General features: G+C 40.9%; 1 protein-coding gene across 3 annotated transcripts; it reads right to left on the reverse strand.

The window, feature by feature from the left end:
• Positions 1 to 82: 82 nt before the first annotated feature.
• On the reverse strand, positions 83 to 13336 carry LOC112256194 (glycerophosphoinositol inositolphosphodiesterase GDPD2). Of its 3 annotated transcripts, none has more exons than XM_024429266.2 (15): positions 13221 to 13336; positions 10463 to 10763; positions 8404 to 8507; positions 8161 to 8254; positions 8016 to 8075; positions 7728 to 7826; positions 7428 to 7521; positions 7051 to 7196; positions 6516 to 6598; positions 6187 to 6346; positions 5397 to 5600; positions 5155 to 5303; positions 4470 to 4617; positions 2694 to 2776; positions 83 to 799 (listed from the first exon to the last, which is right to left on the reverse strand). In XM_024429266.2, the coding sequence occupies exons 2-15, from the start codon at positions 10547 to 10549 to the stop codon at positions 733 to 735; spliced, it is 1578 nt and encodes a 525-aa protein (XP_024285034.1). In that variant the 5' UTR covers positions 10550 to 10763; positions 13221 to 13336; the 3' UTR covers positions 83 to 732. The 3 variants fall into 3 exon arrangements, with proteins under 3 accessions (XP_024285034.1, XP_024285032.1, XP_024285033.1); XM_024429264.2 differs by having other exon boundaries at positions 83 to 802; XM_024429265.2 differs by having other exon boundaries at positions 83 to 802; positions 13120 to 13296.
• Between the last annotated feature and the right edge of the window lie 1942 nt (positions 13337 to 15278).

Consider the following 15278-nt stretch of genomic DNA (forward strand, 5'->3'; position numbering starts at 1 on the left):
GCACAAAAACCTGGTTACTCCTGCCATCTAATGGTTGGAGAAGAGACTTTCATATTGCCAAGGACCAGTCATCTGCAGCAACTGAACCCAACACATTCCATTTTTTTTATTCACACAGACAAATAAATCATGACAGGTAATTTTCTGAAACACACGCTGTCTCTCACGCACACAACTACTCACTCACGCACAGGCGCGTAAACACGGGCGCGTTCACACACAGGTGTCAAATCCAGATAACATTTTATTTAAAAAAAATAGGCTATAAGATGATTTGTGATCATTTTGTAAATCTCTCATTCAGAATGTAAGCCCCAGTGGAAATAGTGCTGACATTTAGTGAACCCAACACCAGTAGTTTCCAAATAAGACTTCATGTAAACTTAATGTATACAGTGAACAAATAAATATTTTTTTTTTACAAATACACTGTCACGCAAACATTTTCTATAGGAAAACACTATTTACAAATGGTCACAAAAAGCATCTAAAATATATTGAAATAAAATGACAATTAAATGACTTCTTGAATGGCCATCCTTGTGGCAACACATGTGGTATTTTCACCTTTGCTCATAAATTCTCATAATGAATGTAAAATATACTTTACGCATGTGATCCACACATTTTTATAGATACTGTCTTTTCAATTAGCCTAATTACTTCCTTATTCAAGACTGAGCCATTCAGACAGTAGGGTGGGGTGGGATGGATTTCTGGATCCAAGCTGAACTATTCAGATGGTAAGAAGGAAGATAGCTCTCTTGATTCCAAAGCAGAACATGTGTACATCTCTCTTCTTCTAGAGATAATCAGACACAAACCATTATTCCACTTCCTCATTATAGAATGTCTCTTTATATGATGCTCTTGTGTCCTAGTTTATAAGATCATAAGCATAAATACAGCAGTTATTTTCTTTGCATGTCATTAATGCAACCGAAACACTACAAATTAAATTATTTACACCAACACAAGAATGAAATGTATTATGGTAAGAGAGCATGGTATAATCCTTCTTTATCAGTCCCATTCATAATTCAAGATACATACAGTGCCTTCAGAATGTATTCACACCCCTTACATTTTGTTGTGTTACAGCCTGAATTTAAAATGGATTACGTTTAGATTATTTTTTTTAAATCACTGGCCTACACACAATACCCCATAATGTCAAAGTGGATTTTTTTGTTCGTTTGTTTTTACAAATTAATACTTTCAAACTGAAATGTATTGAGTCAATAAGTATTCAAAATTTAAAAATGTACTTAACCAGTTTCATAATAAGTTGCATGCCCTCAATCTGTGTTCAATAATTGTGTTTATAATTATTTTTGAATGACAACCTCATCTCTGTACCCTACACATACAGATAATTGTAAAGTCCCTCAGTCAAGCAGTGAATTACAAACAAAGATTCAACCAAAGACCAGGTTTTCCAATGCCTCACAAAGAAGGGCACCTACTGATAGACGGGAAATTTAAAAAATAAAAAACAGACACTGATCATCCCTTTGAGCATGGTGAAGTTAATAATTACACCTAACTCAGTTGCCTGAGAGGAAGGAAACCACTCAGGGATTTCACCATGAGGCCAATGGTGACTTTAAAACAGTGATAGGAAAATTGAGGATGGATCAACAACATTGTAGTTACTCCACAATACTAACCTAATTGACAGAGTGAAAAGTACATAATAAGAAATATTCCAAAACATGCATCCTGTTTGCAACAAGGCATTAAAATAATACTGCAAAAATGCAATTTACTTTTTGTCCTGAGTACAAAGTGTCATGTTTGGGGCAAATCCAATACAACATATTGCTGATTACCACTCTTCATATTTTCAAGCATAGTGGTGGCTGAGGAGTTTCAGGATAAAAAATTAACCGAATGGAGCTAAGTACAGGAAAAATCCTTCAGGAAAACCTGGTTCAGTCTGCTTTACACCCGACACTGGGAGATGAATTCACCATTCAGTATAACAATAACCTAAAACACAAGGACAACATCTACACTGGAGTTGCTTACCAAGAACAAAGTGAATTTTCATGAGTGGCCCGAATTAAAGTTGGCAAGACCTGAAAATTGTTGTCTAGCAATGATCAACAACCAATTTAAAAGAGCTTGAAGAATTTTGAAAGGAATAATGGGCAAATGTTGCACAATGCAGGTGTGGAAAGCTCTTAGAGACCCAGAAAGACTCACAGCTGTAATCGCTGCCAAAGGTTCTTCTACAAAGTATTGACTCAGGGGTATAAATACTTATGTATATTAGATTATTCTGTATTTCAGTTTCTATAAATGTGCAACCATTTAAAAAAACATGTTTTGTCATTATGGGTTATTGTGTGTAGATGGGTGATAAAAAAATAATAATCAAATTCAGGCTGTAACACAACAAAATGTGGAATAAATCAAGGGGTATGAATACTTTCTGAAGGCATTGCAGATAGCAATTATCTTAGTAGTTAGTACCGTACAGAAAACAGTAAACATTGCTAAAAAGGGAAATCACTTTGAATTTTTTCATGTTGATTATATTGATCATCAATGTCTACTAGCAAAACCCATCTTTAGCATGACTGAGACAGCACCTTTTTCAAAGTAGAAAACTAAAGGGAACAAATCAAGTCCTAAAATTCCAGACTGTTTCCATTGTCTTTTACAAGCAATACTAGTGTGCTACTCACCTCTTTAAGATGAAGAGTGCGAACATTATGAGCAATGACCCCAGGTCCAATGTGATCCATATACATCTGTATGTATCACGTCCCTGAAACACACACAGACACACATAAAATACGTACCAGCAAACCGAGTAGGTACATTTATACAACCCATAGATGGCGCACAAGATGAAAAACATGTAAGAAAATGTCGAGTTCAATTCTACACATGGATATCATGATACAGTTGAAGTCAGAATTTTACATATACATTTCAGCTTTTATTTATTTCATCACATTCCCAGTGGGTCAGAAGTTTACATACACTCAATTAGTATTTGGTAGCATTACCTTTAAATTGTTTAACTTGGGTCAAGCGTTTCGGTAAGCCTTCCACAAGCTTCCCACAATAAGTTGGGTGAATTTTGGCCAATCCTCCTGACAGAGTCGATGTACCTGAATCAGGTTTGTAGGCCTCCTTGCTCGCACACGGTTTTTCAGTTCTGCCCACACATTTTCTATAGGATTGAGGTCAGGGCTTTGTGATGGACACTCCAATACCTTGACTTTGTTGTCCTTAAGCCATTTTGCCACAACTTTGGAAGTATGCTTGGGGTCATTGTCCATTTGGAAGACCCATTTGCGACCAAGCTTTAGACTGATGTCTTGAGATGTTGCATCAATATATCCACATAATTTCCTCCCTCATGATGCCATCTATTTTGTGAAGTGCACCAGTCCCTCCTGCAGCAAAGCACCCCCACAACATGATGCTGCCACCCCCGTGCTTCAGAGTTGCGATGGTGTTCTTCGACTTGCAAGCCTCCCCCTTTTTTCTCCAAACATAACGATGGTCATTAGGGCCAAACAGTTCTATTTTTGTTTCATCAGACCAGAGGACATTCCTCCAAAAAGTACGATCTTTGTCCCCATGTGCAGTTGCAAACGTAGTCTGACGGTTTTGGAGCAGTGGCTTCATCCTAGCTGAGCGGCCTTTCAGGTTATGTCAATATAGGACATGTTTTACTATGGATATACGTAGATACTTTTGTACCTGTTGCATCCAGCATCTTCACAAGGTCCTTTGCTGTTGTTCTGGGATTGATTTGCACTTTTTGCACCAAAGTATGTTCATCTCTAGGAGACAGAACGCATCTCCTCCCCGAGCGGTATGACAGCTGCGTGGTCCAATGGGTTTATACTTGCGTACTATTGTTTGTACAGATGAATGTGGTACCTTCAGGCATTTGGAAATTACTCCCAAGGATGAACCAGATTTGTGGAGGTCTTACAATTTTTTTTCTGAGGTCTTGGCTGATTTCTTTTGATTTTCCCATAATATCAAGCAAAGAGGCAGTGAGTTGGAAGGTAGGCCTTGAAATACATCTACAGGTACACCTCCAATTGACTCAAATGATGCCAATTAGCCTATCAGAAGCTTCTAAAGCCATGACATCATTTTCTGGAATTTTCCAAGCTGTTTAAAGGCACAGTCAACTTAGTGTATATAAACCTCTGACCCACTGGAATTGTGATACAGTGAATTATAAGTGAAATAATCTGTCTGCAAACAATTGTTTGAAAAATTACTTGTGTGATGCACAAAGTAGTGTATGTAAACTTCTGACCAACCTAAGTGTATGTAAACTTCCGACTTCAACTGTATATGTTAACTAATGTTTAAAAGCAACGTTGACTTTGGGAGAATTACAATGTCTGGGTGGGGTGATCTGTTTGACCTTTGAAGAGGGAGTGACTATGAGAGAGTGAAGAAAATGGGGTTTGATGTTGGTCCCTCACCATTGTCCAGTCAGGCTGGTTCTTGTCCTGTAGGACAGAGCAGGCGTTGGTGGTCACAGAGCTGGCCCCCGAGCACCACATTAAAGAGAAGAGCCATGGTTCATTCACCACCCACAGGTTCACCGAAACGTTCCTGTTCCGAAGCTCCCTGTCTCACACAAACACACACAAACACAAATTCAGTAGCGAATGAAAAGATTAGGTGAAAGAGATGGCTCAGATCAGCAACATATAATCAGTAGTAGGCGTTCAGCTTAGACAGCGTTACTTCAGCAAACATGACACCTGTTAAAGACTACAGACAGGAGTGGTTAATCATACTGTAAGGTGTCATACTATTAAAGGAAACATCATGCTTGTTCAGACAACACTTTCCCATTCATTTCACTAAATCAACAGAAACTAATCATCCCATGAGGAACTTTCACTACTGGGCTCTCAGCCATTCGAGATCCACCTGTGCGAAAACATGATTTGAATCTCATTCCCCCCTGAGGCATTGTGTGTATCTCAGTCTAAGATAGTGCCATTTCCTTGTCTCAGCACGCCAACATAAACACTTGTAATTATGAAACCAGTACACCTGCAGCTGTCAGCACAGACAGGTAGAATGTGGTTTTGGAATGAAGGTTTATTTGGCCACAGCTCTGAGAAAAGCGTGGGCGCTTTGAGGTAGGCTACTGACCCGATCTCTGCGAAGCTCAACGCACTGTACTTGACATTCAGATGATCTGCTCCATCACGGTTCATATCAAGCACATTGTTGTAAACCTGTTTGAACCCTGGTGCAACCTTCTTCACATCCTCCCTATGTGTGGGGGGAAGCCAGAGGATCTAGAGAGAGGAGAAACACACTGTCAAACAACTGTAATAAGAGTATAACTACACAGAACTGGTGAAGTAGTGACACTGAGACATTCCCCTAACCTTGTCGTGGGGGATGCCAGAGTCGAGGATGGTTTTCACAGTGTCATTAGTGTCATTGTTGTTGTCATTCTTCAAGTCAAAGATGACAGAGGTGTTATGAGTCTTGGCCAGGTGAAGCAGCTGCAGAAGGGAGGGAACACTCTGGTTCCCAGCTGTCTTCTTCTCCTGTTCTGAGAGCTGGGACACTGAACGGAATGGATCTGTCTGAAAGTGAGATACCCATAGTACATATGTCATTCTGTCAATTATTTTTTATTTAACCTTTATTTAACTAGGCAAGTCTGTTAAGAACAAATTCTTATTTACAATGATGGCCTAGGAACAGTGGGTTAACTGCCTTGTTCAGGGGCAGAACAACAGATTTTTACCTCGTCAGCTCGGGGATTCGATCGAGCAACCTTTCGGTTACTCGCCCAACGCTCTAAACACTAGGCTACCTGACGCCCCTAGGCAATGAGTTGGTATAGTTCAACTAAGCGGAAATGATTTCCAACTAATAATAATTTGGGGGGTGCTTATACTGTATAATGGAAATGTGTTTCTTTAATATCCCAACTCCCCCTTGAGACATCTGCAGGGATTGGGGTCACAGCCAGGGTCACCATTGTACAGCATCCCTGGAGCAATTAGTGTATCTGCCTTGCTCAGGGGCACATTTCTTATCCTGTAGGCTCCGGTATTCAAACCAGCGATCTCTTTCGGTTACTGGCCCAACGCTTTGACCTCAAGGCTACCTGCCGCCCCACTACAAAATACAAGGGAGGCTGATGAAATTGGATATCACCCTTACCTTCAGGAACCAATCACCAGTGTTTAATTCCTGTAGATCCTCCCAGGTGAGGTTTGTGCTGTGGTTCAAGTCTTTCCCAGGGAACTTCTGTAGAACATCTGTAGTCCTCCTCAGGAAATGGTTGCCGTTGTCGTGCATCAGGTAAGGAACTCTGTCCTTACTGGAGGAGAAAGAAAAGTCATTAAACTGCCTCTTTGGGTCTTTGAAAAGCGCTATATAAATCCCATGCATCCTTATTATTAAACTGAAAACAATTTGAAACAGCAGTGCACTTTTGATCCGTCTCTGCCACGTCTATGTACAGGAAGCCGCCCTAGTCCCCCGGGTACCTGAGCTGCACGTCCGTCTCAAAGGCGGTCACGTTGCACCCCACACTCCTCCTGAACGACATCATGGTGTTCTCTGGGGCCAGCTGAAAACACAGAGAGAGAGGACAGATGGGTGAGAAACACTCCGGTGACTACCCTGACTCTGTGTGAACACTGAGCCATGCTGCATATGTCACAGCTGAGCTGAGTGGGCCTACGGTGGCGATAGTGGAGAGGACTGGAGCAAGGTAATGGGGGCAGAGCAACATGCCTTGTGGTGCCATCACATGACTGGACAGCAATTCAAGCTTCAGCCCTCTGGTTCATATATATATATACTGAATCATAAAGGATGATTATGGAATTTATGTCAACAGTAAAAGTGTAACACATAAGCCATTTTTGGATGATGGTCTTCTAGCTCTGTAATCAAGTCGTATCCACTGTATGACTACGGTAGCCAATCACCTTTAGGTGCTTAGCATTTCCCAGCTTAGCACTTTAATATTGCGACCATAGAACCACAGTATGATTAATTAAGTGGGCACTTCCTCACCATTGGTGCTCCGCGATGACCAAAGAGGGCAGGTTTAGGGGGCAGCTGTTTCTCGTCCACCAGACAAGGGGATTGGATGAGGAGTGGGCTGAGGAATATTGCCACTGACACGCCAGCAAACACTACCATGATGAAGATCTTAGAGGCTGACAGACACAGATTAACGAACGAATCAGTCATACTTTAACTATTGTTGTGAATGCAAAAAGGCAAGGAAAGAAGACAGTCAACGGATTTGAAATTGTTCCAGGGTTCACAGAACTCAATTATATTCTATCAATATTGAATTCATATCTATAGGTGTGTACTGTATGTCTCATATTATTGATGTCACGCTGAGTATTTGTGTATTTTCATTGGACAATTTCAGCACTGACCTACTCTGCGGGATCTATGGAAGCCCTGGAACACCAGCCAGCTGACCAGGGTCAGGGCTCCAACCCCTCCCATCTGTAAGAATGGAGCCGTGGCCTGAGAGAGATCAATGTTACATACAGTGTATTACACACAGCAGGGAGCTGCATACTGCTGGCAAAGCACTGACCCTAAACACACAGGCTTACTCCACACCTCACTCTAGCGCGAACAATCACACACACACACACACACACACACACACACACACCACACACACTTAACAGACAGTTCCATGGTGCTGTACACTGGCCCTACTATACCTGCAGTGACAGAAGAACAGTGTGCCACTCTTCTTTCCACTGTAGACTTATTCCAGCGATGCCCAGGGTGATGAAGACCACACCTAAAAACAGGAACAACTGGGCAGAGTAAACCACAACACAATATAACGCAGTCAACACATGTCAATACTTAAGCTACACCTGAAGTGACTTACGATTGTTAAATCAGCCATGCCATTGCCATTCATGTTATGCCACTATAGCTGTGCACTTCTTAAATAACATGTAAAGGGAAACATTCTCGGAAACAAAGAATGTTCCTAATACCTTGTGCAGACAGTGTAAGTCCAAAGGCTCTTTCAAGGCAAGTTGGAACAGCGCAAAGACCTGCAATTGTACAGTCATTACAACTCAGCTGATGTCAACGACATACCGTAAATACATTGACAGGTGTGTGAATTGTGTCTCTCACCAGTAATAGGGTGCAGTAGATGGTCAATACAGCAGAGATGATGATTAGCACCATGAACCAGTTCACCCACAGTTTCAGAATGGAAAAGGCCTTCCTGGTACGGGACAATTGAGGGCAGATCACAGGGTTTTGAGTCCATCGCTGTCAGTGTGTGCGTGTGTGTGTTTTGTGTGTGTTTGTTTGCGTTTGTGTCTGCAGCTGTATGTGCACACATGCACACACAGAGTGTATGACCAAGCTCACCAGTTAACATCCTCGCGGTCATTGAAGGCCATCAGACAGACGTACATCCAGAACAGAGTGAGGAGGGACACAGCGGTAAGGACTGACAACCTGCAGCAGGAGCACTGTAGCAAGGAGAGTCAACAATTACTCCTGGAGCCCTAAACCTGTTCTCATTTCCACTGACATTGGAAGATCTCATTACTAAACTTCTTTGTCAGGAAGACATTTAACTTCCAGGATGAAATAAAAAGTATGCAAATGGGTTGTTTCAACAGTCAGAAACTGTTTGCAGGACTTGCATCCAATGAATTTGATTGATCTCCGGGGTTCATTTGAAAATGATTAAAATAATCGTGTACATATAACCCCTAGCTATGTTTTACAAATACATATTCTCTAAGTGTTATTGCACTTCTGATCAACAAGTGTGTTGTGTGTGCATGTGCATTGGTGTGTGCATGTAAGTGTGTGTGTGTGTGTGTGTTTATGTGCATGTAAGTGTGTGTTTGTGTGTGTGTGTGTGTGTGTGTGTGTGTGTGTGTGTGTGTGTGTGTGTGTGTGTGTGTGTGTGAAGTCTGAACGGCTCAGCGGTTAGCTCCCTCAGGGCTGTTGGAGCCTCTCCAATGCCTCTTCATGTTTGGTTTCGCCTGCTATTCCATTCATCCATAAAAGGAATCAAAAACAACAGCATCCACACACCCTTAATTGTGTCCAAACAACCCCCCCCACACACACACCCACACACACACATAAGACACCTAAGACACTAATGGTTTGTCCCCTTTTCACTTCTGTCCAGTGGTGTAAAGTACTTACGTAAAAATACGATAAAAAGTCACTTGAGTCATTTTTGGGGGGTATCTGTAGTTTATTATTTATATTTTTGCCAACTTTTACTTTTAATTCATTACATTCCTAAAGAAAATGATGTACATTTTACTCCATACATTTTCCCTGACACCCAAAAGTACTTATTACATTTTGACTGGAAAATGGTCCACTTCAGGGACTTATCAAGAGAACTTTCCCTATCATCCCTATTGCCTCTGATGTGGCGGACTCAATAAACACAAATGCTTTGTTTTTAAATTATATCTGAGTGTTGGAGTGTGCCCCGAGATATCCGTACATTTTAAAAGAAAAAGTAAATGGTGCTGTCTGGTTTGCTTAATATAAGGAATGTGAAATGATTTATACTTTTACTTTTGATACTTAAGTATACTTTAGCAATTACATTTACTTTTACTCAAGTAGTATTTTCCTGGGTGACTCCAACTTTTACTCAAGTCATTTTCTATTCAGGTATCTTTACTTTTATTCCAGTATGACATTTGGGTACTTTTTTTCAGCACTTGATCTATCCCAGATAAGATTTTACCCAGCCAGTAGGAGCTTGTTTGTTCAGTTCAGAAAGTAGTCCTTGCACACATGTACATGCTCTACTCTGCATCGCAATCTCCCTCCCAATTATCCTGCCCTTATTTACACAACAGGTCTGAATGAATGGATGCCTCTCCAATAACATCCATCCACATCTCACTGGCCTAGGAATAAAGGCTTCCGATTATACAACCACAATGAGTTTATAAAAGGGGAAAAATCCTCACGCTTCCACTGAATGCTGTCCAATGGAATGTTAATCCATTATAATCACGGTAATGCAGGTACAAGAAATTGAACTGTAGAGAAGGCGCAAGCAAATTCAAAGCTGAATTTCCTTGGCAGTGTCTCAGTGACTGCTGCTGCTGGGTGACGATGACGATGATGATTTTTATTGCAACACATATCAAAGCAGTGTGAACATTTCCTTGAAGACCAACTGTAGCTCTGACCTGAGAGAAGTCACTAAAACAACATTTGAGCTACATGGAATTACAGTACATAGTAATACACTGATTATAGGTCGCTCTGGATAAGAGTATCTGCTAAATTATTCAAATGTCAAATGTAAAATGTACATAAACCAAAAGGTGAGGATAGTGAGAAGTTGGTGCCAAAAATCATAATTGTCTTAATGAATGTCCTGAAGTTACAGTATATTCTACACACAATACAATTCTAGGCATACAGTACTCACTTTTCGTGCCCTCTCACTGGGGTGCCTCCAGTAGCAGCTATACACCCCCCTGCAGCATATTCGGCAACAGCTGTCCTCTGACATCATCACCTTATCTCTTCATTCACAGTAAACAAAAATGAGGTCCTGTCCAGAGGAGTGGGGATCCACTCCTCCAGTCTGTCCTAGAGGGTTTGGATAGAGCGGTGGGGTGTGTGGGGGGTGGGCAACACTCCTGGAGAACACCTTGTCTGGCAGCTCTGTGCTCTGTATGTGAGGAGAGGGGTTCCACTCTGCTGAGGGCTGACTCACCACTCTAAACCTACACAGTGTAGGAGGAGAGAGAGAGACGAAAAGAATAAGGACGGGAGAGTGAGGGATAAAGAGGGAATATCTGTGAGTATTAGGGCCATCCCTGTTCAATACATCCCTGAATAGAGCTTCTATGTTGGGGGCCGGCCTGGCTGGCTGCTGACAGAGCTGACAATGGCCGACCCTGTGGGGTTCTGTAAGAGGCCTCAGAGTGAAGTCGCGCCATAAGACCCTCCGTTCCAATACAATACGGGAGAACTGACAGTGACAGGCACATCCATACACAGGGTGGGAGCAGGGATGGAGAGGAAGGAGGAGGAGGGGGTACATTGTCACTAGGGGGTTGCAGTGGGGAGACTTCAACCAGGGGTTTAGTATGGGGGACTGGCAACCTGGTTTTACCAAACCAAGACATAAAGCTTCACAATATTAAAATGTTATTTGTAAAGAGGGTTAAAAGATGGTTGAACAGGCTGAGGCAGATCCATGCTGTTATTCTCTTTACTGGGGTGTTGATAAGAAACTAGGGCAGGGTGCCCAGTTCCTAAAGAACAACAAAATGGTGAAATACACATTTCAAGTTACAGACTCTTAGCTATTCTACCTGAGTCAGTGAATTTCTAAATCGTTCTACAACATTGTAAAGCAAATTGACATTAGACCATCTATTGATCAAAAAATATTTAAAGCATGAGCTGTTAATCCATGAAGTTAGACTTCAAAGAGAGGGGCACATGCAGTGTGAAGGTATTCTGTGCTGTGGAAAGCCCTCCGGTCAGGCTCATGTGAACCTTATGATGACACAGGGGCACGTCTGAGCAGGTCGGCAATAATTGAAACTCGAAGAAATATGAATAGATTTTACCGCACGAAACCAGATGCCTTGCCATTGTGAAATGTAAGATGACTAGGTTACAACTGAAGAGACAAAAAATGTATGTACAAAATTGAATTTCAGGATGGTGGGGGGAACTCCCTTAAATCCACCACCTCTTGCCCAGGGCTTTCTTGAAAAAGAGACTTTGTCAGTTGCTACAGAATCAGTGTTCACAGAATGTCATCAATGCAACACAACAGCGAATAATCTGTGTGTCCTTGTACACCCAGTCTGGCATCAATCACTATCAGCAGATATGAGAATAATCCATAACATTCTGCTTCAAGTCGAGTAACCATCAACTCACACCTTAACTGTGTTTACACCGGCCGTCCAATTCGGATCTTTTTTCACTAATTGGTATTTTGAACAATCAGATCAGCTCTGAAAAAGATCCGATGTGATTGTTCAAAAGACCAATTAGTGGAAAAAAGATCTGAATTTGTCTGCCTGTCTAAACACAGCCCTTGAGTGTTACAAATAGAACACGTTATGTTTATTAGAGAAAATCTGAATATGCTAAACATTGTGTTGATCAGTCTAAACTAAATGCGAACTTTAGTGATGTTCAATTACCCCATTACAATAAGAATACATAAAAACATAGAATACAAAACCTCCGACAATGAACAGGAAGATGGCAACAGCATCAAAAACATTCCTTTAAACGTGTGTGGTCCTAAAACAATATCCATATTTGTTAGACGAAACATCTCATTTACATTTACTCCTAACAATATTAAGTTATGTTGTCAGCAGTGTTACCAGTGTGAGAAAGCATGATGTACACCTTGCCACACATCAAGCACTACGACTTGGCAGTTACATAGTAAGCATTCTTTGTTCCATGCACAGGTAAGCATGGTAAACTAGCCGACACGGAAATAAGGGAAGCTTACTGATCAGAACAGATAAGGGGAAGATTATTTTATTTGAGCCAAGATTCCAACATGTTTTTATCATCTACCTGTCTACAAAGACTGTTGCAATTGAATCATGGATCTAACCTAATTGTTGCCCTTTTAAATATGAGCACTTGAAATCAAATGAAATGTGCCTCGACTGTCCTGGATTTTAACATTTGGAATGCTTTAAAAATACTAAATTAAACCCACTCATGATGACATAAAAACGGTAATAAAATGCCATACAAAAGTAAGTGACAGAAATCATAGCCTACTATTTAGCTATTTCTGTGGTGAACCCTGCAATGAGTAATGTGATTCAGAAGTTTTTTTGATGTGCTAGTTAGAATGTGACCTACTGTATCATAACCACAGTCCACACAGCACATTTCACATGTTCTCCTCAATTTACCAATGTTTAAAAACAAAAGATAACCATCTCAGTTCAATACTGATACAGACTGAATGTGTTTTATTCAACATTTAGTTGAAATAGGTAGATCTATTAGTCAATTTGAGTTAATTTGACAACGCATTAAAATGCAGTAGGCTAGTAAAAGCTGGAGGCATGAGATGCACCATACCTTTAGATCATAGTGTGTGTGCATCTCTATTGCAACACCGTAACAGCCGGTGATGTTCTGTTCATCAACTTGTTCTAGTCCAGTCCACTATATTTCATTACCTCTTTTCTGTGCCTGTTGTTCTGTCGTCCACTCCGGTTCTTTGTGGAAATCTGTGGCAGGAATGTTAATGAATCAGAATGAATGGGTGCAAGTTCCTAAAGTAGCAAGGGGGAGGGGTATGCCTATTTGGAGGGAGGCACTCAAACGCAGGTAGCCTACAACTGCACAGAAAGCATTGTCAGGTCTGTCAAATTAGAATGAACATGTATAGGGGTAGAGGCAGGGACGTTTTTCAAGCACCTCATCAATGTACTAAATATATGCTATTAACTACATAATTTGAGTGTCAGAAAACCAGGGCTTCTGTCTGAGGATGTCTACAGCTGTACTACTGCATTTCAATGAACTCTGAGGAAACCAAGCATACTTGAGTCAGTTATTACAGTAAACTAAAAGTGAAACTAAATATAAAACGATATCTTTTAAAAAACAATTCAATAAACTGAAATAAAATAATGAATGAACCCGTTAGAAAAACAAAAACTATACTGAAACTATACAGTTCAAATAAGGATATCAGTCAATTTAAATATATTCATTAGGCCCTAATCTATGTATTTTTTAAAAATGGTATTATTATAAAAAAATGTATCTATGGATTTCACATGACTGGTAATAGAGAAATGCATCTGTTGGTCACTGATACTGTGCCTTTTTATTTTTATTTCACCTTTATTTAACCAGGTAGGCAAGTTGAGAACAAGTTCTCATTTACAATTGCGACCTGGCCAAGATAAAGCAAAGCAGTTCGACACATACAACGACACAGACTTACACATGGAGTAAAACAAACAATACAGTCAATAATACAGTATAAACAAGTCTATATACGATGTGAGCAAATGAGGTGAGATAAGGGAGGTAAAGGCAAAAAAAGGCCATGGTGGCAAAGTAAATACAATATAGCAAGTAAAACACTAGAATGGTAGATTTGCAATGGAAGAATGTGCAAAGTAGAAACAAAAATTATGGGGTGCAAAGGAGCAAAATAAATTAATTAATTAAATACAGTAGGGAAAGAGGTAGTTGTTTGGGCTAAATTATAGGTGGGCTATGTACAGATGCAGTAATCTGTGAGCTGCTCTGACAGTTGGTGCTTAAAGCTAGTGAGGGAGATAAGTGTTTCCAGTTTCAGAGATTTTTGTAGTTCGTTCCAGTCATTGGCAGCAGAGAACTGGAAGGAGAGGCGGCCAAAGAAAGAATTGGTTTTGGGGGTGACTAGAGAGATATACCTGCTGGAGCGTGTGCTACAGGTACAGATGGGAGATGCTATGGTGACCAGCGAGCTGAGATAAGGGGGGACTTTACCTAGCAGGGTCTTGTAGATGACATGGAGCCAGTGGGTTTGGCGACGAGTATGAAGTGAGGGCCAGCCAACGAGAGCGTACAGGTCGCAATGGTGGGTAGTATATGGGGCTTTGGTGACAAAACGGATTGCACTGTGATAGACTGCATCCAATTTGTTGAGTAGGGTATTGGAGGCTATTTTGTAAATGACATCGCCAAAGTCTAGGATTGGTAGGATGGTCAGTTTTACTTTAAAAAAAGTAGGGGTGTGGATCAGAAAATGAGTCAGTATCTGGTGTGATTACCATTTGGCTCATGTTTGTGGAACAGGGAGAGTAAGGGAAGACACCTGTATAAGATCCAGGAAAGTTGACGGCGGGGAGGTCCTCAGGCCAAGAAAGAAGGGAGGAAATTGTAGACACAAGGCTGAGACTGGGACACACAAGGCTAAATAGTACATTGAAAGTGGTGGGGAAACATCTGACTGGGAGGTGTGATCATTGTCAGGAGGTGATGGAGACAGTGGAACATGTATTTCAGTGCCAGAAATATGTGAGAGAAAGGGAGCAATTGTTATTAGATTTGAGGAGTAATGCGGTTGAAGAACCAGGATTAAATTACCTGCTGGAGAAATCTTCAGGGGATGTAGTATTTATTTATGTAGTTTCCTTAGGGAGACAAAATTATTGGGAATGATTTAGACCTTCCCTGTCTCTGGTCCACACTCGAGTCCAGTTGGTGACGGTAATGCACCTTAAAGTTGGTTGCCA

Source organism: Oncorhynchus tshawytscha, linkage group LG08, assembly GCF_018296145.1.
Source record: "Oncorhynchus tshawytscha isolate Ot180627B linkage group LG08, Otsh_v2.0, whole genome shotgun sequence".
NCBI lineage: Eukaryota > Metazoa > Chordata > Actinopteri > Salmoniformes > Salmonidae > Oncorhynchus > Oncorhynchus tshawytscha.

Excerpts from the sequence above, each read along its gene's own strand:
- LOC112256194 (XM_024429264.2), bottom strand. The coding sequence starts at position 10,549 with ATGATGTCAGAGGACAGCTGTTGCCGAATATGCTGCAGGGGGGTGTAT. Across the intron at positions 8,255-8,403 it reads GACCGCGAGGATGTTAACTG|GAAGGCCTTTTCCATTCTGA; the intron begins GTGAGCTTGGTC and ends GTCCCGTACCAG. Across the intron at positions 6,599-7,050 it reads GTCATCGCGGAGCACCAATG|CTGGCCCCAGAGAACACCAT; the intron begins GTGAGGAAGTGC and ends CTGTGTTTTCAG.